The following is a 23,212-nucleotide window of genomic DNA, read 5'->3' on the forward strand; positions in this document are numbered from 1 at the left end:
GCCCTAAGCCCTAAGCCCTAAGCCCTAAGCCCTAAAGCCCTAAGCCCTAAGCCCTAAGCCCTAAGCCCTAAGCCCTAAGCCCTAAGCTCTGGAGAGCTGCAGTGGAAATTCTCGTGACGTCGCGAATTTACTGCGCGAACGTCACCTTAGTACCCAGTAACATACCCTCTCTCGAGAAGAATTCGACAGTCTTCCGGGCCAGCAGCTCTTGCAGGATCCAGCCTCGGGTGAACCATCTGCTTAACGGCAAGCTCGCCTCCTAGGCAGACTGTATGTCGCCTTCGTGGTTCCACTTCCAAGCCAAGACATTAAATAGGCACACATAGCACTTCACCATGTTCTAATGCCAGCGAAACATCGAGGTAATGGCTTCAAAGAGCTCGCTGTGGCTATCCTTGTTGATGCAGCATGTGTCTATCCAGAAGTGATTGATATCGTCTTTTCTGGCCTGCTCGGCACAGAACCGAATCTTCTCGTAGCCCGACTCCCTCTGTCCTGCTGCTGTTTCAACCGCGGCAAAAGTCACCTCCTGGCTATTGTCTCAGGCCCAGGTGTAGGAGAGGATGGCATACGGCGGTCGCTCGTCGTCGTGCAGGTCTGGGATCTGACTCTGGTCCATCCATCTCAGCAGTCGCATTGTGCAGAAATCTCGACAAATTCGACGGAAGCCCCTCTGGATGTTCACGATAACGTAGCCTCGCGGCTAAGGAGGCTCCACATGACCCTCGAATGGCGGGCGACGGAGAGGTACTGCGATACACTCGTTAGAGCCATACTGTATGCTGGGTCATCCAGAGACAGACTTGCGCATGATAGCCTTTGTTCATACGACAGGAGATGATCTTACTGTTGACGATCAGCCAGGTGCGACAGCATGACAAACGTCATGCCTCAGCGATAACAAAGTGCAGGGCAACTACTACAGTTACAAATGCATGAGCTGTCTCTGCAAAAGGTTCAGGCAGAAAGACCACTAATCACCCAAAACAGCAGGGCGGCTCGGCTATAATAAGATGCTGACGAAAGAGCGAATCACAAGTCCTCGACCCTGACGCCGATCTTCGACCGTCAGCCGAGGTGTCGCGTCTTTTCCTCGCCTATCTGTTGCTCCATCACTCGCTCCTCACGCTGCGTCTCCACCATTTCTAGTGGTGACCTTTTGTCGATTGGCCTCGTCTCTTCTCCTGCTGTTTATCCTTTCCCTTGTCTTGATAATTCGTCGTCGCTGTTCTGCTGTGATGATTTCGTGGTAAATCATCAATATGGAAGACAAGAACGCCGCATTAAGAGGCTACTAAAAGTTGGAGTAACCACGGCTACATAATGCAGAGCATCGTTGGTCAGGCAGGGAGCAGATGCCCCAGGCAGAAACATGCTCGAGCCAACATTTGTCTGCCTAAACGATGAAGCTTAGTCGCAAAAAGCCCTCGGATCACCTGCCATGCCGACAAGGGTGTGCCTATGCCAAATGTTGGATTCCTACGTAAGGGTAAAGGCAGCCCGACATGAACCATCGTGAATACCCTGCCTGTCTTGACTTCTACGGCCAATTGTTGTCTCCATCTTCACTAATCTCACCGTCTACTTTGCTCTCCTCACTATCGGCTAGAAGCTCCAGTAGCTCCAAGTCCACATTTTCTGCGGCTAAAGTTGAGATTGTGATCCCAATCCACAATGCATTCTTCTTTGCACCTCCTGCGACCAGAAGTTTTACTGCTTAGAGGTGGCCTCTACCTATCGCTAACATCAGGGATCGTACTATAGTTTTCTTCGTCCAACAATTTTGTTCGTGTTGATAGTTGTTTAGGAACGGCGGTATGTCCATGAAAAGCCGTAGTATAAATTGGTAGTCGCCCACTATTCGTGCTGATTACATCAACACTTGCGCTCTGCTCAAATAGCAGGGAAGTGTCCCGAAAGCCGTCTTTCTGAGCAGCAAGCCACAACGGTGTTATCCCGTCAAAAGCCGCTGCGTCGAAGTCTTTGGTGTGCTCGAGGGGCACGCGTCCTACCTCGCTGTGGCCGTTCTGAGCCGCTTGATAGAGTGGTGTCCGACCAGATGATATTGCTTCTACGTCGCTATTCGCCTTCAATTCGATCAACAAGAATACTGTCTTGACATGTCCTTGCTGAGCTGCAAGCCATAAAGGCGTTATGCCATCCTCCTCGTCGACATCCGCTGTGTCAGATCCTTGTCGTTCAAGCAACGCTGCCACAATGTTCAGATATCCATTTTAAGCGGCTTGGTGGATTGGTGAGCGATTCTTCTGTAGCTTGTTGTTATCCTCGTGTCGATACATTTCCTTTATGAGAGTAGCTCTTTGAATCGGACCATTGATTATCCATATCAGAATTCTCAAAGTCCATCAGCTCGTCTGTGTCGAAGCTGCGATTAATGTCGGTTTTCATAGAAAACCCTATCCAGCTATTTGTCGGCATGTTCTCTGTCGCCTGCAGCAGACGAAGGACATCTGAGATCAAAATTCTGTATTCGAGTTACGAGAGACGTGTCTTCAGTTGCTATGTCGCTGTCATCGGAGTTGTCTGGTATTTTGGTCCATGAACGGATCCTTCTCCCATAGGAATCTTTGCTACAGGAGGAGAAGTCAGCCAAGATCAAGCACGAGATTTGAGGCGCACCTTGCATCCAAACCATTGTCTTCTTTGGTTGTACGCATGAAAACTCTCGCGCTTCAAGGACATGATCGGCAATTTATGCTTCTGTCAACCTCTCTCTCGCTCTTATTTTTGGGTAGATGTCAGTTTGCAAGGCATAATGCTTGTTACTTAGCAATTGTAGCATAAAAAGATGCTAGACAGTGTGTTGGGAGAGGACCATTATTTGGCATGTTTTACAACGTTGTCATGATATATATACCTCGATCATTAATACAGTGTGATACAGTGTGATGCTGTATGATGCAGTGATGCAATAGCCTGTTGTGTCAGAATCATACATGTGATGACTGGCTATCAGGATATCTTTACCGGCCCATAATCCAATACAAGTAACCTTAAGCCTGAGACAAACGCCTATGGTACCAGAGCCAAATAACAGTTTTCCAATTACAGACTAATCTCTATCGTCAAGCGTCGAGAGTCTTAAACACGAAAAAAACCGAGCACTGCGGTCGTTCAAAAAGTATCAACAAGCTAAACGCTACTTGTTGCCAAATGCCTGCAGAACTCATCAGCAACATCGTCTTCTGTGTCGTTATGACTGTCATTGGCCTCATTGTTATCTGCCATAATTCCGACAGAGTACAATCGTCCTGTAAGTTAGCCGAGTCTTCGGAGAGTCCACTTGAAATGACCAGCTCATAGTGGACGCCAGCGCAGTTTAAGAAGTTGACAGGAATGCTCGGAAGCAACGTTCACACGGTTCTTCACTCAAGGGCCTCCTTGTGGAAGTGCAAGGTGCAGGTGACATCGTTACGCAGGCAAATGCTACCTTTTGCAGAGATCAAGCAGAGTTTCAGGAGGAGCGGTTGTCTTTGGAGCTTGTAGGCTAACTCGCAAATCGAAGAATGTATCGGAGTAATGCTTTGCTGGTGATTGACGCTGAGCTGGCAAGCGCCATGGAAAGGACGTCAAGTGAGGCGCTGAGGAGTAAAAGCCTTGACCTGCATCATACTTATCACTATCGAGTCGTTGCAGCTCATTGATTCTGCGCGATGAGCTTAGCTGTATCAGTATGATTTGACGACATGTCGGCCGAGAGGCAGACTGGAGTGCAAATGTAGTCTTTGCCGTACAATCGGATTAGATCTCTTTTTCAGAAGAAACATAAAAGGCGCATTGTCTACGCACTGAAAGAAACTGTAGTACAGAACAAGAAAAGAACATAACTGCGCAAACGTCATTTGGTGTGGCACATGCAGCTCAAATTCCCTTAGACTACTCCGATAGTACGGACTTGCCAAATTAAGCGATGTAATCAACTCAGCGGCTTAGGATGGCTGATAAGGCTGACAAATATTTGTCCACTGGCTTAACAGCTTACAATTGCACCAGGTTGACATTCTCAATATTATCCACACAGCACGTACTCCGTTTGGAACCCTCTACGGCACATCTACCTGTACTGTATCCGTAAAGGATGTTGAATTAGCCTTTTGAAGATTCGAGAAATCTGCAACGTGACGCCGACAGCCTTCGAGCAATGCTCACAGTCAGAAATTCAGAGTTACAGAGCATATGCAAAGAAATTGTACAACGCAAAAGCAATCCGAGTGCGGTGAGAAGCGAAGCAGACAAGACCAGCTTCTCACAGCTCCAAGACAGAGCCAGCGCCATAAACACCGATCTTGTCTGGGACAAGAGCAGGTCCGAAAGATTACACAGGGCTGAACGAGAGAAACGCGAACAGAAAGAGAACTTGGCACATGAGTTGGCAGATGTCATCAAAGAATGCATCAACATGATAGCGCACTACCCAACGAGGACTGCGTACAATCTGTGAAACCTAAAAAGGATTCAAATAGTAGGTAACTGTTCCAGCGCATGATGATAGGCTTCCCATCCTTTCCCTGACAAAGATCACAACAGTGAGTAGCGCAAAGTCGCAGGCAAAAGTTGAAGAGTGCCCGGCAGGATCTTAGTAAATCAGAAGCACAGCCCTCAAAATCGAAGAGAGTAGACAATCGAGAGACGCGGGGAGAGCATGAGTGAGACATCATGGCGCAAAGCACTGCCCAGACAACAAGATTGCTATTTGTGACGGTGGAATCAAAATTCTATGAGAATATGAGAGCAAGCTGATTGTAAGCTCTTGACGAATTTGCGTCGAGCTGGTGCGGGTAAAGAACATCGTCTCTGTTCACGTGGAGGATCGAGCTTTCCCCGTCTTATTTCGACGTCGCTCTCTAAGCAGGGTTTTACGGTTACGAAATTACCTTTTACCTACGGTATAATTGGCAGTGTTACATAATTCTCGAACCTCTTTCCGAAGTGAATATGGTTCAAACCGCTCAGTCCTTCCTTCGTCCTGTCAGTCTCGCCTATATGCGTAAAGATGCCACTGCCTTGCGTATCACCGCTTGAAACCTCGAAGATCAACTTCGCTCCTTGCTCGAGCACGACGTTCGTCGGCCAAACCTCAACATCCACAGGGTAGACTTCCCCAGACAGCACTGGTAACTTGTCTGTCGAGAAGTAATCGCGATGCGGCAGGTATGATCGATGCTTGTAGTGACAATTGTTCACTTTGCGCATCGATACACGAAGCCAACCTTTGCAAAGCGGCACAGGATCGCCAGCTGTTCCAGTGTAGAAGACTTCTTTACCTGCGGCAGAGATGTGTCGCAGTGTCAGAAATAGATCAATGTCGGATGGCAGGCTGCCACCGATGTATGGCGTCACCGAGACATTGAGATGTGCAACGATATGGCCCGTGATTTCAGTCTCCTTCTGCATAGGTGCTGTAGCAAATTGCAGTGATTGTGGCTGGTCCAACGATCCCAAAGCGTCGTATGAAACTTTGCATGTAGACTCGGGCGGCGTCGTTGTCATGCTCAACTCAGGTGTCAGGTAGTACCTCGTGTATTGTGTTCTAGCGATTGGCCAAACACTCTCAGTGCGACGAGCATATGCTTTCTCAGCTTCCGCATCATTGAAACCAACATCACCTTTTCTCAGGACCATATCAACGGGAGGCAGCTTTCCAGGCACTGACCAGCCCAGTCTGTCTTCACCTTTCAAGAATGCATCGAGAAAGCTGTGCTGAATTTCAACTTCCTCCTTGTAGTAGAATGGCAAGTCATGTCGCCCAGTTATGAATCGCAAATACTTCAGCTTCGATCCTGCATGAGTCCAACCTTCCACATTGCCTCGAAGATGAAGCAGAATACCGCCCCAGTTCGCCACACTTAGCAGTGGCACTTCAATGTTGCCCAAGTCATACTCTTTGGACGCATAATATGGCTGGTCGCGAAACTCGTTCTGTGCATTGTCGATGTTCTGGTCATTTCGCATCTTTGCTCGCTCTTCGTCAGATAGATCACCTTCGATCGTATCTGGTCCCCAATTGCTGCTACTTCTTCCTGGTCTACCGTACTGGTTGGTAATGACCTGTCTATTCCACCAGAATCTGATGAAGTTGTCAGATAAGATACCGCCGTGGCGGCATCGATCACGGTAGTAGTCGCTCATACCTTCCCAAGGAATGATTGCAGCAAGCCCTTTAGGCCTCAAAGCTGCCACACGCCATTGGCTACCAGCATAGTAACTGATACCGAGCAGTCCAACTTTGCCATTCGACCACGGTTGTACAGCTGCCCATTCAATCGCATCAAAAAATGCTTCTGATGTGCCTCGAGACATTGTGTCAAGTACACCTGGAGACTGACCTAGGCCTCTCTCATCGACACGAATGACGGCATATCCTTGTGCAGTCCAGTATTTGGGATCAGGTGTTTCCCATGCTGAATGTTCAGATTTGTGCTCTGGGTTCACCTCTGCGAATGACTTGGGAAAGAAGTCTGCGTACGGAATATCCTTACCATATGGTCCATAAGTCATGATGACAGGAAACTTGTCGTGCTCCTGTGATTTAGGACGGTATACATTGCAACGAACCACCCCAGTTGAGCTCTGTAGAGGAATCGTAACATCCTGCTCGAAGACGTACGAATACGATGTGCTGTCGATTTTGGAGATGTCTCTAATTTCGTTAGGCATGGTTGGTAATGTTGCTGTCAATGTTGTGACAGGTATGATCTCGACCATGCATGTATATCACAGAAGCACAAAGACTGCTGTATCGCTTAGTATCCTCCTCGGTAAGGACTGAGCCGACCATCGGGATGTGGAGAGCTGAACTCCACGATCGCAATTACTTGAATTGACGAGCCGAATTTTGACGGCTCAGTATCGTTGCGTGCCAGCTCTCGGGGAAAGAGATATGATAGCCGTAGAGTCCGCCCCCCGGATCATGCTTGACATTGCGGGTTCATTCCAGAGAACAGACTTGTTTGGGAAAAGGGGCATATCGCTATCGCGCAACACAAAGGCTCTCATCTTTACTCGAGAACGATCACATCCTAAACCGTAACCAACGACATGAGCCAAGAAAGCCTTCCAAATGGTCTCCCGAAAGTGCATCGATTCATCACCGACCATAACGCTTCTGGCCAGGCCGTGTTCTCAACACAAATCCAGGAAGAAGAGCCATGGCAGGATATCGAGGGCATAGCCAATTTCGCCCTTGCATATACGACGGACAAGTATCCTGTGACCTTCAACTCCAATCGAGACATTGACTCATATAAGTCCTTCCTTAACAACAAGCCAGGCCTAGTCATCAATGGTGGCACAGTGCTTCGCATGGTGGATGTGCCACCTGCATCACTCTCACCAATGCATAGAACTGTGAGCCTGGATTATGGTGTTGTGCTTGAGGGCGAAATCTGTCTCGAGCTTGATTCAGGCGAGAAGAGGCTGATGAAGAGAGGGGATATCAGTATCCAGCGAGGCACGAATCATGCATGGAGAAACATGAGTGACACCCAGTGGGCAAGGATGCTGTATGTGCTGCAGGAAGCCGCGCCTATCGAGATAGAGGGCAAGAAGCTGGGTGAAGACTATGGTAACATGCCAGCTGTCAGAGCATCCAGCTGAGCTGTGTTGCGACAGATGGTCAACACGTAGATGACACTCTCATTCATGACTGAGATAATGAGTACTTCAACACTAGAGATTAGTCTGTGAATAACCTTCTCATCGTTCGGAGTAAAGAGAATATAGTCCATTTCAATAAATTTCAGCTCAGAGCCATCTCTTCGCATCGCAAATTGCGATTACAACATTGTAGTATGTTTATGTCTGCCACTGGTTGTGCTTTGAAATCAACGTTCTCCTCCAATCGAAAATCTAAATATCTTGTCATTGAGCCTGCCACCAGTATTCCTCCATAACCTAGCAGTAGCCTAAAATATCGTCAGCTTTTGCTAAGGATGTAAACATCGAACTTACTGCAACTATACCCACGCCGTTCAACATAACCCAGACAAATGCTGTCTCGACCCCAGGTCGTGCCCATGGTCGTGCATCGTAGTCCAACTCGTAGTTAATCGGTCTATATGGCGGAACACCGTGGTAATCTCTTGTCCAAAAGTCTGGGTTCTGTCTTGTCTCGTCTTCGACTGATCTGGGATTTGGTGGCTCAACTACGCCGGTAGTGTCGTGTCCGGAGTGAGTAAGCTCGTAATCGGCGAGAAGATTCAATACAGCTTGTGTTCTGGTGTTTGCTGTCGTCGTTGCGCTCATGATGGCAACGCAAGATTTGATGCGTACTACAGCGCGAGTTCAAGCTGCGCTTTCGATGGTTCTTTGGGGGTATACCTCGGCATGCGACACCATCAGCTTCGGGTGCATCGAAGTGCCTGCAGTGTTTAGCACGATTGCGGTCCCGAGGATCGTCAACTCCACCTTGTTGACGGCTTGAAGACTTTGCGGAGCGAGAGCCGCTTTGTAGAGGATGTCCGTCAGTCGCATTCTAGAATGTGATTCTATGTATTAGATGGTCCACACCGTGGCTTCAATACCGATAGCGACAGCACGAAGGAGTTGAATCCTGTTTACTGCATTACACTCATCTTGTCACGGACTCACCATATTACGGGCAGTAGCTATCTGCTATCGCGTGCTGCATTCAGACAACACATTCAAACTATGGACGAGCACATCAAGGTTATCCGTGCATCCATCATCGACGGCGCTGCAGTAACGCCAAGGTATAGAGAGCGGCAGCTTGCAAGCTTGCACGAAGCGCTGCTGGCATCGCGCGCAGTCTTGAGCAAGTTGCTTGTAGACGAGGCCTCTTTGTCCATGGACGAGGCCGTCGCACAGTTTCTCTTGACAACGAAAGCAATTAAGACCTATCACCTCTCAGTCAACCCTAAACACTGCTTAGAAGCAGAATACCGACTCGCGAATGGGAAGGACAACTCGACAAGGCGCATACCCTATGGCTGTGCATATATCATTCCTTCGAGTCGTGATCAGTTGTACTCGACGCTCGTACCGGTAGCGGCTGCCATAGCAGCAGGCAACTGCGTCGTGGTCGAATTGCAACAAAGGATGATGAAACTGGGTCCTTTCTTGAAAGAGCTTCTGCTTGGCGCACTCTCTCACCAGACTTTTGCGGCAGTGGACAAGATGCCGTTTGACGAGAGCTTCAGAAGCAAGCACTGCATCGAAGTCGATGGACGCGAAGACCTTAACGCGCTTACGACCACAAGAAGGATTAGCACAAACTCCCATCGTGTCAGTGCTGTTGTCGACAGGAGCGCAGACATCGAACATGCTGCCGAAGAGTGTATCAAGGCACGATTCGACTTTGGGTGTCAGTCGGCGTATGCGCCAGACGTCGTACTGGTCAATGAGTTCAGCGTCAAAGCATTCTGCGTTGCTGCCACTGAAAGCGCCGTACAACATCTCGCAAGCAGAGTCGACGGAATGGTGGACAGCAAGCAGAACCCACTCTTGCGTGGGCGCAGTTTAGCAGCAAGTCTGCAAAAGAAGCTTGACCATTCTTCTGCTGAGGTTCTCGTCAGCGGACGTAGAGGTACAGTCGTGCTGCTGAAAGACCGTGACAGTGACTTGCTTTCAGAAAAACTCAACTCTCCTCTTCTGCTCATTGTGCCTGTCTCCAGTATGGACGATGCAATCAACTTTCTTGAACGGGACGGCACACCTCTTCGAGCATCCTACTTCTTCTGTGCTCCAGCAGCAGCTAAGTATATGAGTCAATTCATATCATCTGCAGTCTCGGTTGTCAATCGTATTCCCAATGAGCTTTTGATCGGACCTCCTGGGCCGTCTGGACACGCTATCTCGATTCAACCACGGTACACCACCGACATGTTCTCGATCGCGCAGCCTGAATTCATCGAGGTGTCAGAGCTTTCAAAGAGTTTGTCAGTGCTTGTCTCGCAGGACTCGAAGTCGAATGAGAAGAGGAAAGCAGAGGAGGGTTTAGAAGTTGCGCTTGATCGTGTGAAGGAGGCAATGGGCCCGCCAATTGGGTTCTTTGAGCAGGGTTTACTGTTTGGCTTGGGCTGCGTATTGATATCGGCTATCACTGCAGGAGTATTTTCTGTCAAACATGGAGGTCCACTAGTGTTGGCAAAGTTAAGAGCACGATAGGTCGTGGATAGGAGTGAGCAGAACTTGTTTTGAGATTCCAGTCGTGAACGCGACGGAGAGGCAGCTCTGCGACACAAGATTGTCGCTTGGCTATGATCACTCAGCAAATATGTATAGAATAACTTGGAAGCGATTGTTCATCTCCATTGATCTAAGTATTACATGGACTCGTTGTCATCAAGTGAAAGAACCGTGGTCGGGGCCAAAGCCTGCGGCAATCGAGAATAAACTTGTATGTGTGAACAACGAGGATTCACTTCACCTTAAGTTGCCGCCCAGCCATTTCCTTAACGCACATCACTAGCCACCTACCGTGGTTTGCATGTCCGGCTAATCGGTTCATGAGTCCATCTACACAAACTTACCGTCACAGCTATGTCTTTCGTTCTAGTACCCTCATCGACTGCGGTTCGTATTGACACCAGACCACTAATCAAGGTGCAAGATGGACCCAGACTTAGTGTCTAAAGCTTCGGCAAGGCACGCTACTGGTATTCATTCCTAGAAGTGAAGATTCAATCAGTTGGCGATTACAAAAGCTAAATCCTCCACATGCCGTTCACAGACTGAGAAGAAGCTCGGCTGGTCACAGGTATTGCCGAGCAGCTGATGCACTGATCTCCAGCGCTTTGCCACTAGACCATCACTGCCAGTCAAGCGTGATATCACTGCAGACGGCGCTGAACGTTTTAAACCGTTTACTAGTACCAAACAGCTTCAAATCATCGTTCTCAAACACGATTGTGCTTCACTTCAGTCAGGTCGTTCATTCCTTGTTGTAGAAAGAAACCCTTCAGCTTCAGCCAACGTTGCGACAGGATTACAGTATCGTACACAGAGTTGTGCAACAGAAATGTCACCACCACGTAAGATCATTGCGACAATGCTGTCTTCAGCATCCAATGCATAGCACTAATGATGTCCTTGGCAGTCACTCCTGTCCATTTCTTCTCTCATGGCAGCACGATGATGTTGGGTGAAGAATCGGCCTCTGCTGATTATTGGAAAGCTGCTGGAGATGCTGCACTTGCTCACAAAGTCCGGGGTATCGTCATTATGGGTGCACATTGGGATTGCAAATCAGACTTGGCTGTACAGGTCTCTATGAACCCGAATCCATCGAAACAACCCGTCGCAAATGTTCATGCATCAAAATATGTTGAATACAAGCTTAAGCCCGACCTCGCAACTGGAAAGCGTTGCATCGATTTGCTCAACCAGAATGGCATCCATGCTTCAGGTAACGAAACCTTTGAATGGATCCACGATGTCTTCCTTGTTATCATCCGCATGTTTCCCAATCCAAACACTATGCCTCCGACAACAATCGTTTCTTCCAATGCACACTACGACCCTCATTTTCATGTGCGCATTGGTGCAGCTTTGAGACCATTACGAGCTGAGAACTACCTGCTTCTGGGCTCTGGAGGTGCAGTTCACAACCTGTACCGCAATATATGGTCGCCAATGCTCCTGTACAAGGACAATTTTGCTCAGTCGACGCCTCCAGAATCGTGGGCCCTCGAGTTTCGTCAAGCATTCAAAGATGTGGTCGAGCAAAATTCTGGACCTAGACTAAGAAGAGGCCTGACAAGATTGATGAAGCACCCGCAGTATCGAGATGCCCACGCAACCGATGATCATTACATCAGTTCGTTGTTTGTTGCTGGTGCTGTCGGTGACGAAGAGGACGAGGGTGTTAGTGCGAAGCTCATGGCGGAAGATTGGGAGCTGACAAACATGTGTAGTAAGTATCCATTGACTGGAATGTGCACACACGAACTGACGACTGGCAGATTCGCAATTTACCTGGGGACAATATGTGGAGGCCAAAGCATGATCACTGGCGGAAGAGACAGTGCAAGGACAGTGTACAATCAGCAATTTCAGGGATTAATTTCATGCACTTTTGATCATGGCCAGTGATTACGAACCCTTCTTCTTCAACTCAACAGCAGCATGACCCAGCGCCAGTATGAGTCTATTCAAATTTGTAACCATGAGTGGTCTGCTTTGTGCGTCTCCATTTTTGCTCGAGAGCAGGTTTGCAACGCTCTTCATAGCCATGAGTGTATCACTGAGTGGAACATAATTGTTGATTTCTCGCGGACTGAACCAGACTTCTTCATACTTTCTGATAGCAGGTACCCCAAGACCCAAGACCAGAAATCTCTGCATTTCAGGCCCGTCCTCTTCATCTAGAAATACTTGCGGAATATTGTTGTGGTCCGAAGTAGAATACCGTTCAGTGCTGGTAACACCACCATGCAAGGGTGCTTCGGAAAGAATCGCGTATGCCCACAATGCTAGACTAGCATGATAAACAGCCACGGCGGACTGATCACGAAGATAGCCAAGTGGGTATCTGCGGGCGGCTGCGAGCACACGACCAGCGTGAAAAATTGCCTGCCGAGATTCTGCTGACACGATCCATCTTCGCAAGACAGGTACAACTTTTCGCGCCTCTTCTTCACCATCTTTGCCAGCTAAGAGTTGAACAGCTTCGAGGGAAACATGAAGATGCAGCATGCAGAGCTCCAGAAGCATTTCGGCGTAAGGACCAAGTCCGCCATGCCAGTCGGAGGACCTGAGGGAAATATTCTTCGCTGCATGAATCAGCTCTTGGTGGTATGTGTTGACTGTGAGCATGCTAGAGGCTCCAGACCCATTGTACTGGTAATTAGACAGTGTCCTCATCTGTAGACATTGCCATACTCGTGACCAAAGGATTGAAACGATTACTGTAAGACTAAGTTGTACATCGATGATCGATTGCACACTCGTCAATTGACTCGGATCTTCAAGAACATGCCGCAAATTGGGTGAGTCTTCGATATGCGTATGGTTGACAAGGTATCTTTGTTTCCATTCTTGGGCACTTGTCGCTTGCCACAGATCCGCCGAGCAAGGTAGATCGACACAAACTTCGGCGTAAGAGATCAGAGGTTGGCTCATCAACGCGTACGAGGATCCTGCATCTACAAGAAACAGGTGGTAGGCGAGTCTTTTGAAGGACTCATGTTCCACCCATTTCTTCCATTTCGTCTCGGTTGTCTGAACATTGTCATCCATATGTGGTGTAAGATCTACCAGCGATCTCTGTCGAAATCTACCACCTCTGCGTGTCATAGTAATGATCGGATATGCGAAACTTTCGGCAATTTCCAACTTGCGACGGTTGCCACTCCAAAGGCCTATCTGCAGCTCTAACGCCATAGCTTGTAGACTCCGCAGGTCTCGAGTGCTTCTATTGTCCTTCTCAAAAGAGGCTGGAATACTAAGGCGCAAAGCCTCATGCATGGCATAGCCTAGTTTCCGAACATTAGGAAATGATGAGTTCGTTGCTCCCGAAGCTATCAATGCTAACAGGAAGACTTCGCGCTCCTGATTGAGATCGAGTGTTGCCACATGAATCCACGGAGCAAATTGACGAGAGTGATAGCTGATGAAGTTACTGGACAATTTTGATAACATCTCAGCAGATGGAAAGCAAGAGACGATTTGCATTTGCGCTGATTGTTCACATGTCCTCAGTATAAGTGCCAGTACACGATCCCTGCTAGGCAAAGATAGATGATGAATGACACTGGTAGTGTCGGCTAAGAGCAATTCCGGTGTTGGAATCGACAAGTTTTCCTGCTCAGCTGCGGAAGAGTCACCATGGGTGGGAGTCCATAGCCACATAGAGTCCTTGAATGCTTGCTGGCCGAGGCTTGCAAGTCTTTGGATGGAAGGTGTAGCAGTGCCGCTATGAGCATGCACGGGAGGCCCATCTATACTGACTAGTGGCGTGAAGATTTCGGCAGAGGAGAAGTCGAAAGTGTCGTCAAACGCGAAATCTAGAATATCTGGCAAATGTCCTATGCTCTGATTACCCAAGACCGTATCGAATGGCCTTTCGTTCATGACACTACATACCAAATCCGCCATCATGAGGTCAGTGAAGCCTCTCGATGGATCAGCATCTAAAGGTTGAGGCGTGAACGACATCTGCTGGGACACTGCCTGACGTTAATATCTTAAGACTGCAGCAGGCCACGGTTGAGTCATACATTGGACGTTGGAAAGGATTGGCGAAGCGGACATTGTATGAGGTACAACGTCGTTGCCGTGTTGCAGTATGAAATCATCGCTCTGATCGTACCGACTTGTGTCGAACCTCTGCCTCGGTGTGGAGTGGACAACATCTTCATTCGTGATTATCCTCCTTGCATCTTCTTCGGGCTGTCTTCTCATACTTATGTCCGAGCTGGACGGTCGAATGGGTGTGGGACTTACACTAAAAGTGAGATAATTTCACAGAAGCTCGGGACAGAACTTACTCGCAGACGATACCCTTCGACATACATCTTTCACATGGGTGGCTTTCACTACATTTAAGCTTCGCCTCAGCACAGGGTTTGCAAGCCCGTGAGACTCTGTGTGAGGTTGATTGAGTGGACGTTCGAGCACGCTTCGTGGGCTTGCCTGAACTATGACCATCTATATGACGTTTCAAGACATCGCTACGGATTGTTAGAGACACAGCTTCACCATAATTTGTAGTAAAACAACTGACATTCGACCGAAGTTCTTATCGCAGATATCACATGTGAAGGGCTTTTCTTTAGAATCTAGATGATTGGAACTTAGTACGTCGACGATGAGCTGTTGCAGCTTAGACTCACGACTTCTCAGGTGTCGAGCTAGGTGGTCTAATCTAGCGAAGCTTCGATTGCAAACATTACACGAGATCAAACCTGCCTCGGCAGTAGGGATCGAATTCGCCCTCCCGTTCGAAGGTACGACCTCAATGATTTCTGCATTGGTAGTCGTGTTTAGGCCGTCAAACTGTGCACACATTCCGAACCTTCTCAGTCGCGGGTGGACTTTGTTGAGGTAGGCGGTGGAGGGAGAGGATGCCAGAATGAGCTGTCTCGTTGCTGTGGCAAAGTCAACGTGGAAAAAAGTGGATGCCGATGTGGAGGGCGCTGTCGGATGTGATTTGAGAGGGGAAAGCTGGGGCACGATCTGGGGTAGCGGCTCACGGCGCGCTCAACCAAAACTATTCCATGTTATGCGTTCTTGGATGGCGAAAAATCATAGCTGAACAAATGCCGACCAATTTAACATCGACACGAAAACGCTGCCCACGCACCACAAAACTCATTGTTTTCTTAGGTAAACCCTTGCTTCGATGTCTGCAAGGCGAAAGATGACCTAGGAATACTCCCGCAATTGCCAATCATCCAGCGACTGTGCTATCACTAATCGAAGATGACTCAGTTCGATGGAGACGTACCGGGATAAGGCCGGCGCGAGATACCCGCAGTCCCAGATATTGAGACCACACGAGTACAGGTACCTCCACATAGGAAGCTGGCTTCGTTGCAATCAATTCCATGCAGTTGCCGCTACCTGTTCCCGGTTCGAGTCTAGACTGCAGGCTCGGAAGTCCTTCTGCTGCATCTGTTGATATGCACTGTAACTAAAGGCGAACCCACTCGTCTGAGGATTATATATACTTTGGCCATTTCATGTCCTACAATCCCTCCATATTGTGGAGAGACTCTGCCTTGGTCTAATTTCTGCTGAATTCCGCGTTTGGTGAATATGGAGATCGAAAAGACAACGACTAGGCATATGGAAGAGCCTGTTCCTAAGGATGAGGGCCTAGCACGACTCGAAACCCGATATACCGACAATTATCATGGTGTCCATCTGAAGACAGTCTTAGTATACATCGTATGCTCATCTGCTCCAGGAAGTGAAAAATGCTAACAAAAGATAGGCGGTATGTCTCATATACTTCGTACAACTCTTCAACGTGGTCGGCTCTGGTGCGGTAAGTAATCGACTCACTTCACATACGCAAAAACTAATCTAACAGTATGCTCGAAACATCGCTGCTGCTATTGGTGGTGCTGGTGAAGCAGTATGGCTTTCTCAAGCGATTGTGATTGTTACTGTCGTTCTTGGTCCGCCTGCCTCCCAAGCTGCAGACTATTGGGGTAGAAAAGTGTTCCTCGTTATCGCATCCCTCTTCGGCTTCGTCGGTGCCCTCATCCTCTCTCGAGCGACCTCTATGAATATGGCAATTGGCGGGCAGGTTATCTCTAGCGTCATGTATGCTGGTCAACCCATCATCACGGCAGTGGCATCTGAGATCTTTCCGAGAAAATTCAGACCGATTGCTCAAGGTGGCCTCAACCTTGGAGGCGCCGCAGGTGCCATTGTTGGTATCTTAGCAGGGTCGGCTCTTACCAACAATCATCTTTATGGTTGGCGAAATTATTGGTACATCGTTGCTGCTTTACTTGGTGTGTCCACGATGATTATTGGGATTCTGTACAGGCCTCCACCACGACCGTTGCAGCAAACGTTGACTCTTCGAGAAAAGCTCGCGCGCCTGGACTGGAACGCCTATATACTGCTGGCTGTTGGTTTGACTCTCTTCACTATCGGTCTTTCGTGGGGTGAGAATCCATATCCCTGGTCAAATGTACATGTGCTTGCACCTCTGATCGTTGGCGGTTGCTTCATCATTGCACTGATCGTCCACCAAACCATTAAGAAAGATGGTTTAATTCACCACGATCTCTTCAAGAACGATCGGAATTTTGCGGTCGCACTGGGCTGCTTCTTCGCCGACGGAATGATCTTCTGGGCAGCCAACAACTACTTTGCTTTCGAGGTGTCAGTTCTCTACGAACACAGTCCCATGTTAGTGGGTCTTCGCTTCTGTGTTGCGTTCTTTGCGGCTGTGGTAGCTTCTTGCTCAGTCATCTTTATTACCCTTTTCACCAAGTCGGTTCGGGAGCCGATCGTTGTATCATTTGTTATGTTTATGATCTTCTACGGTACGTTCAATTAATATGCCATGCAGACCAAGAGTTGATACTTTGCAGTCCTGATGGCAACAGCCAATCTGCGTAGTGCAAATGCTATGTGGGGATATCCTATCTTTCTAGGCATTGGCCTTGGCTGGAGCTTGACGTACCTCGTAACGGCAGCACAACTCAGTGCACCTCCTCATATGATTGCGGTGACAAGTGGTATCCTCTTGGCTATTCGATCTTTCGGCGGTTCTATTGCTCTGGCTATCTGTGAGTGCTTCTCGAATGCTCCTAGCACACCATGCTGACGTGTGCAGATACCGCTATTTTCAACTCCAGTATCTCTACAAAGCTTGGCGCGGGTATCGCAGCTGCTGTACTACCGTTGGGATTACCTCCGCCTGAGCTCGAAAGATTCATTGGAGCCTTAGCTAGCAACAACCAAACTGCACTGATCCAGATTGAAGGCGCAACACCTCAAATTATCGGTGCTGGTGTACATGCTTTACAGATCGCTTATCTGGCCAGCTTCAGAGGTGTTTGGATTGCTGCTGCTGTCTTTGCTGGTGTCACAGTCATAGGTAAGCATTCTAGTATTGAAGCAAAGACGTCCTACTGACACGAGGACAGCGTCCTGCTTCATCGTGAACCCGAAAAAAGACCTCAACAATCATGTTGATGCGCCGCTGGAGGACTAAAATTCCATACTGCATGCAGCGGGAAGTGGGAGTCATTGTCTTCGCAGTCACCTGTCAGCACGAGTCAACAGATCATGAAGCATGGTTAGCTATGTGCTGTGCCTTTGTAAAATGTTCTCTCAGGATGGTCTGATCGCAAGACTCGTCCGGCGCTGAGATAATTTAGCGTTATCAAACACAAGAATTACTTCCTTGCAGTCGAGCGAAAAGTGCAATTATGATATTGCGAACCTCTAGCTTTCCTGTCCTGCCGTGTGCATTATTGGCTTCAACACCTCCCTGTCGGTACAGCTACCTTAGCCAGCATCAATATTGTTAACTCACGACTTGGAGTCCGGCTCGAGTCAGCGATCCCTCGTAATCACGAGTTGACTTTACTCAGCATGGTTGACCAGCATTAAGTAAACAGCACGATCGCATTACCAAAGATCTACACTTCAATACCTTCTGACCTTGCGATGCGCAGCCATTAGTCTCTACATATATCCATATACTCGTTTCTCGTCAACTTCTGTGTGAATCGTGTTGCTTTGGCTGCTTGTTGAGTACGATTATACTCTTATCATATTCTTAATGATTCTTCGTCAAAGTTCATACTAAATCGTCTGGTTAGAGGAAAAGGGCGAGACAAAATATTTGCAGAGTCTGCTAGATCCAAGCGATAGCCACAAGCAATAGCCTCTGAATCACGTATATAGAATCTGGCGATCTCGTGTATAGCTCAGCCATTGCCCGTCACTATCTAAAAACTATATTGCAATAGTGACTTCGAGGAGCAGTTAGAAAGAAGTTCTCCATCTCCATGCTCGCTTGCGTTGTGGATGGTGCCAAGTTTGCCCCTTTACACTGACGGAAGAATTCTGCTGCGCCAAGACGAAGTTCCATTCGTGCTAGATGAATGCCTAGGCATACTCGTGAGCCGGCACCAAACGGATGGTAAGCACCTTTTGCTACAGCCTCATCTGAATTTTGCTTTGTAGTGTCCGCTAACCATCGATATGGATCAAATCTAGCAGCATCTGGGAACAGTCTGTCGTTACGATGAATTGTGTAGGCCTGGGTGGTGACAGTCGTTCCTCCGGGAATGAAGTAACCAGCCATATCAGCTCCTTTGGCAGGAACCTCTCGTGGCAAGCCGCCAGGAGCAGCACCGTAAAGACGAAGTGTCTCATCTATGATGGCGTTGAGTAATGGGAGTACTTCAAGTTGTTGTTCTTCATAGTCATCCTCGAGCGTCGACAGTTCCTGCTCTAAAGCGTCCCTAAGCTCAGACCTTGAGAGGACAGCCCAAACAAGATATGTGAGGGAGATGCCGGTTGTGTCAGACCCAGCCACTATCAGTGCAGTCGCCTCAAGGACAACATCCTTCTCGTCTAAAGCCGAACCTTTATCACCTTCGTCGATCATCTTGGCGAAGATATTAGTACTGTCTCCACGAGCCTTGCTACCTTGAATAGCTCTGGTGCCATATTCTAGCAGGAAAGGAGTTGATCTGAAGAACTGTTTACAGGTATTCGTTGGGATCCAGCTCCCGATATGACGGATAAGTGGTAATTCAACGCCTATACCGGCGCCCTGCAATGTCGCTTGGAGAGTCTGAATGTACATGTCGGCCTGCCACTGTCAATGGAAGGACTGATCGATCAATGGCATAATCTCACCTTGCCCTTTTCAATCATCCTAAAGCTCTGGCCGAACATCAAATGCGACGACACATCAGTCGCCAGTAGGGTCCACCACTTCAAGATATCCACCACTGCACCTCCAGTTCCTTCTTCTTTCATCTTGCTAATGGTCAACTCAACCTTGCTTCGAACCAAACTCTCCCAGGTTCCCCTTAGATAGCTCTTACTAAATCCCCGAGCCAGCAACTTCCTCCTCGCAGCATGGTCTCGTGGATCTGTCATGGTGAACAAGGTCGGACGATCGAATGTAACAAGTTCCTGATACCATTTTGTCTTGTTAAATCCGGAGCCAATCTTATGAATGGCTTGGAATGCGGAAGGATCGCTGACAGCTATTTCTGTAGGCGAGATGCGGACGATAGGACCATATATCTGGTGCATAGAGTCGACATAGAACATTCGACGACCAGTGATCACAGAGAGTTTAAGTCCAAGATTCGTGAAACGGGTATGCCAAGGTCCAGGTACCTTATTCAGCGGATTACGAAAGGCATTGTAGAACGAGATCTAGGCAAGACGTCAGTGGTTTGGCATGTTAGTAGACAATGCTGGCGACCGTGAGAAGTTTTGGATTTCCAGGACTTACCAATACCATACCAATGAGCAGGAGCGTAAGGACCGGTAGCAATGACTGAGTCGTTAAAAGATTCATGGATGCGTCTCCGTTTGGACTGTAGCCGCCGTTTCCCATGAACTTGTGCTGATCTTATAAGGTATTTGTATACTGACAACTCGGTATATTCTGCAGGAAAGAGAGAGAGGTATGGTTGAATCTAGGATTCTGTGGATCAGTGGTTGAGATATACCGAACAAAATTGCTGATATCGCTGACACCACGACCGATACAACACAATATTGCGGAGAGTGTTCCAAGCTCTCCAAAAGTGAGTCTGGAGTATGTGGGGTTCCAGAGTATCGCTAGGTAACCTAAACTCGCTTCTAGCCCTAAACATCGTGGCAATCTGGGGATCGACCTCCACATACCGAAAATATCGTTCTGCTTGAGAACACATTCTGAGGTCGGGCGGTAGTTGTTGTGTAGGGCGGCACAGCTAGCAATACCTCCAAGATTTTTCACAGAAACAGAACGAAGTATCAGCACTTATATGGATTAAGGCATGGTGGGGCAGTGCTGAATTCAGAATTTTTGTTCATAGTGATTAGCAATCGAAATTTCTGCTAAGCTATAATGTATAGCACGCTGTCAGGCTAAGCTAGCTTCCTATCCTTACAGCTCCTGAAACGTCCGGCACACCAGTTCCCGAGACGACTTTTGCAGCGATAAGTTCATAAACAGGTATCTCAGCCAGTCTTGAGATGACATGATGTAGTGTTGGGAGAGTCTTCCAGGACCCAGGTTCGATCGAGAATCGAGCGTTGGTTGTTGACCATGTTCGTTCTGGTCTTGGTTTAGGATTCACGCCATCGAAGTCCTCGAATACAGCGTAGTCTGCCTCGGCATGACCTTTGAGTTCTCGACCCACTGCTGGAATGTACCTTTGCACCAAGATGCCTTTGTCAGCATCGTCACCCGTCATCTTGCCTGCTGTATTGCTTATATCGTCCTCCTGCAAGCTGTTCCACTCGAAGTGGCCCCATGTCTGCCCTCGCCAGCTGGCAGTGACGTTGTATGAATTCGTACTCCGACCAACGTCAATCGCTGAGTATAGCTTCGGCATTCCGAGCTCGTCTCTTCCAGACACGATGGGATCTGTTAAGCTTTCGAACAGGATTGGCATGTATACTCCACTAACGATGGATCCATCTGCCTTCACGTATTCGACACCATGAATGTAGAGCCCCAGATGATTGTATCCTGACCCGCCAAGCCACTCCATACCATCCAATGTTGTCTGCGAGAAAGAGCAGTAGGCAATTGTGCCTGGTGACTTGAACCGCCACGCTTTCGAGCCAGGTGGAAAAAGGTTTTGTAACACAGTTCTCGACGTCTTAATTTTGATTGAAGCAGTGACAAAGGTAGAACTTGTTCCGTCTCGAGGTTTGCCTCGATGGTCTTGTCTTGGCCCAGGCATAGGTCCGAAAGCAACGGGCATGCGCCAGTACGATGTTTGCTGCCTCGACCACTTCCACTCTCGCAGTCGCTGAGCAGAATTGTCAAACTCATTGTAGCCAAAATTGAAGGCAATGTACTTTTGCATTTCCACCTTACCAACCGTCTCATCTCGTCCCGCAGTCCTGGTGTAATCTTGAAGCGTATCTGCACGAGCCTTCCGAATGTCTTGGTATAGCGACAATCTGTCTCGTACTTCATCACTTTTGAGATTACGCTCTAAGACTGTTCCTAGAGCGGCAGCATCCTCGATAGCAACTGCTGCTCCTTGCCCTTGATGCGGTAGGAATGGATGAGCTGCATCCCCAAGCAATGCCAATCGACCTCTTATCCAGGAAGGCAGTATCTCCATGTCCATCAACCTCCAAACCTTCAAAGATTTTTCATCAGCTTTTCGCAAGATCGCCAGAAAGTCATCGTGAAAGTCTCTGAACACAGTGAGCAATGTGTCCTTGTTCGCTTCGTTGTTCCAATCACCCGTAGAAGTGGAGGATGTCTCGCTCTCGGGGTGGATGCACACGAAATTAAGCAGTGTATTGTCGCTGGTCGGGTACATTACGAGTCGACGGTCTGAGCCCATAACCATGACCAAGTTGCCGTCATTTTGTACATATGGTCGTGTTTGTGGGTCATCCAGTATGAGTTGCCGTGGAATCAGAAACCTGAAGGCACTTTTGCCACTAGAAAAGGGCTTCGGATGTCCAGGAACAACGATCTGCCTAGTGATTGAGTGAACACCATCTGCACCCACAACAACATCTGCTTGATGTGTCGATCCATCCGACAGTTTTACTATTCCATCCTCCGGGTCGACGTCGACAACCGGAATGTGAAGGTTTAACTGAGACCCCAACTTGAGGGCCTGCTCCTTCAATGCATTGTGTACCTTGACTCGATGTCCAAGAAGCCACTTATCCTGCCAAAGGTGACTGGGCGCGGCAGTATCGACAGAGCTTAGCTTTTTGCCACTCGAAGTGAATGTAGTGATTAAAGTGCATAGGTTTGCACCACTTTCACTTGGGATAATACCCATTCGCTTCAATAAACCATGGGCATTTGGTGGAATATGTATAGCTGCTCCAATTTCAGCCGCAAACCGGCTGGATTCGAAGATGACAACATCGTGACCTTGCTGTCTCAGACTGATTGCAGCAGAGAGTCCTCCAATGCCAGCACCTACGATGATGACTTTCAAGCTGGGTGGGACCGCTTGGTTAAAACGTTCACCATTTACAGCCATGTTGTGTCTTGCTCTGCTTGGAAGCTCTCACCAGGAACCGTTGGAAGAGTAAGGCGTTCTGTCCAAGGGGTTTGAAGGCTGATAGAAGAAGAGATCGTAGTCATAGTGGCAGCGGGCCGGTGTCCCGCAATTTGGCATATGGACAGTCAAAATAGTTCTAGGGGTGAAGTGTATTGTCGCCACAACGCTGGTTGAGGAGCAAGTCCTCCACATTATTTCCGGTTAGCTACAAGCATTAGATAATCAAGCGGAGGCCCTTCGGTATGTGGACAGTGTTCAATCAGTCACACATCCGCGACGAATAGCACTTCAGTCCCGCACACAGTTCTAAGTAAATCGTCCTAGCCAGAAGACAAGACCAGTGTCAGTTGCATTCCGACTACGATTTTGGGAACCAGGGAAGTTGAACGGTCCAGATATTGAACGCTTATTATCGTGCGTCAAAGATTGTCCGACGGTGTTTTCCTAGTCGATGATCCGCCATGTGGTTGTTCGATCTTCGCAGCGAAGTTAATGGTCAGGCATTCTTCTTACTGGGATGAAACACACGATCATGC

General features: G+C 48.3%; 8 protein-coding genes across 8 annotated transcripts; 4 read left to right on the plus strand and 4 right to left on the minus strand.

Annotated features, from left to right (window-relative positions):
* Nucleotides 1-4,902: 4,902 nt before the first annotated feature.
* On the minus strand, nucleotides 4,903-6,678 carry LTR64_008604 (uncharacterized protein; the record flags this gene model as incomplete). Its single annotated transcript, XM_064902915.1, has 2 exons — nucleotides 4,903-6,479; nucleotides 6,501-6,678. 2 exons carry the CDS (start codon nucleotides 6,676-6,678, stop codon nucleotides 4,903-4,905), a joined length of 1,755 nt encoding a protein of 584 aa, XP_064750567.1.
* A 381-nt stretch (nucleotides 6,679-7,059) lies between these two features.
* Nucleotides 7,060-7,670, plus strand: LTR64_008605 (uncharacterized protein; the record flags this gene model as incomplete). The annotated part of the gene is made up of 2 exons (XM_064902916.1): nucleotides 7,060-7,585; nucleotides 7,633-7,670. The coding sequence occupies 2 exons, from the start codon at nucleotides 7,060-7,062 to the stop codon at nucleotides 7,668-7,670; spliced, it is 564 nt and encodes a 187-aa protein (XP_064750568.1).
* A 174-nt stretch (nucleotides 7,671-7,844) lies between these two features.
* Nucleotides 7,845-8,265, minus strand: LTR64_008606 (uncharacterized protein; the record flags this gene model as incomplete). The annotated part of the gene is made up of 2 exons (XM_064902917.1): nucleotides 7,845-7,925; nucleotides 7,972-8,265. 2 exons carry the CDS (start codon nucleotides 8,263-8,265, stop codon nucleotides 7,845-7,847), a joined length of 375 nt encoding a protein of 124 aa, XP_064750569.1.
* A 405-nt stretch (nucleotides 8,266-8,670) lies between these two features.
* On the plus strand, nucleotides 8,671-10,146 carry LTR64_008607 (uncharacterized protein; the record flags this gene model as incomplete). The annotated part of the gene is made up of 1 exon (XM_064902918.1): nucleotides 8,671-10,146. One exon carries the CDS (start codon nucleotides 8,671-8,673, stop codon nucleotides 10,144-10,146), a length of 1,476 nt encoding a protein of 491 aa, XP_064750570.1.
* A 918-nt stretch (nucleotides 10,147-11,064) lies between these two features.
* Nucleotides 11,065-11,986, plus strand: LTR64_008608 (uncharacterized protein; the record flags this gene model as incomplete). Its single annotated transcript, XM_064902919.1, has 2 exons — nucleotides 11,065-11,893; nucleotides 11,943-11,986. 2 exons carry the CDS (start codon nucleotides 11,065-11,067, stop codon nucleotides 11,984-11,986), a joined length of 873 nt encoding a protein of 290 aa, XP_064750571.1.
* Nucleotides 11,987-12,072: 86 nt separating this feature from the next.
* Nucleotides 12,073-14,232, minus strand: LTR64_008609 (uncharacterized protein; the record flags this gene model as incomplete). Its single annotated transcript, XM_064902920.1, has 2 exons — nucleotides 12,073-14,147; nucleotides 14,199-14,232. 2 exons carry the CDS (start codon nucleotides 14,230-14,232, stop codon nucleotides 12,073-12,075), a joined length of 2,109 nt encoding a protein of 702 aa, XP_064750572.1.
* Nucleotides 14,233-15,738: 1,506 nt separating this feature from the next.
* On the plus strand, nucleotides 15,739-17,659 carry LTR64_008610 (uncharacterized protein; the record flags this gene model as incomplete). The annotated part of the gene is made up of 6 exons (XM_064902921.1): nucleotides 15,739-15,870; nucleotides 15,917-15,970; nucleotides 16,016-16,985; nucleotides 17,034-17,231; nucleotides 17,279-17,542; nucleotides 17,592-17,659. The coding sequence occupies 6 exons, from the start codon at nucleotides 15,739-15,741 to the stop codon at nucleotides 17,657-17,659; spliced, it is 1,686 nt and encodes a 561-aa protein (XP_064750573.1).
* Nucleotides 17,660-18,397: 738 nt separating this feature from the next.
* Nucleotides 18,398-22,655, minus strand: LTR64_008611 (uncharacterized protein; the record flags this gene model as incomplete). The annotated part of the gene is made up of 4 exons (XM_064902922.1): nucleotides 18,398-19,273; nucleotides 19,321-19,851; nucleotides 19,931-20,044; nucleotides 20,577-22,655. 4 exons carry the CDS (start codon nucleotides 22,653-22,655, stop codon nucleotides 18,398-18,400), a joined length of 3,600 nt encoding a protein of 1,199 aa, XP_064750574.1.
* Between the last annotated feature and the right edge of the window lie 557 nt (nucleotides 22,656-23,212).

Source organism: Lithohypha guttulata (genome assembly GCF_036872675.1).
Source record: "Lithohypha guttulata strain CCFEE 5908 chromosome Unknown scaffold_11, whole genome shotgun sequence".
NCBI classification, from domain to species: domain Eukaryota; kingdom Fungi; phylum Ascomycota; class Eurotiomycetes; order Chaetothyriales; family Trichomeriaceae; genus Lithohypha; species Lithohypha guttulata.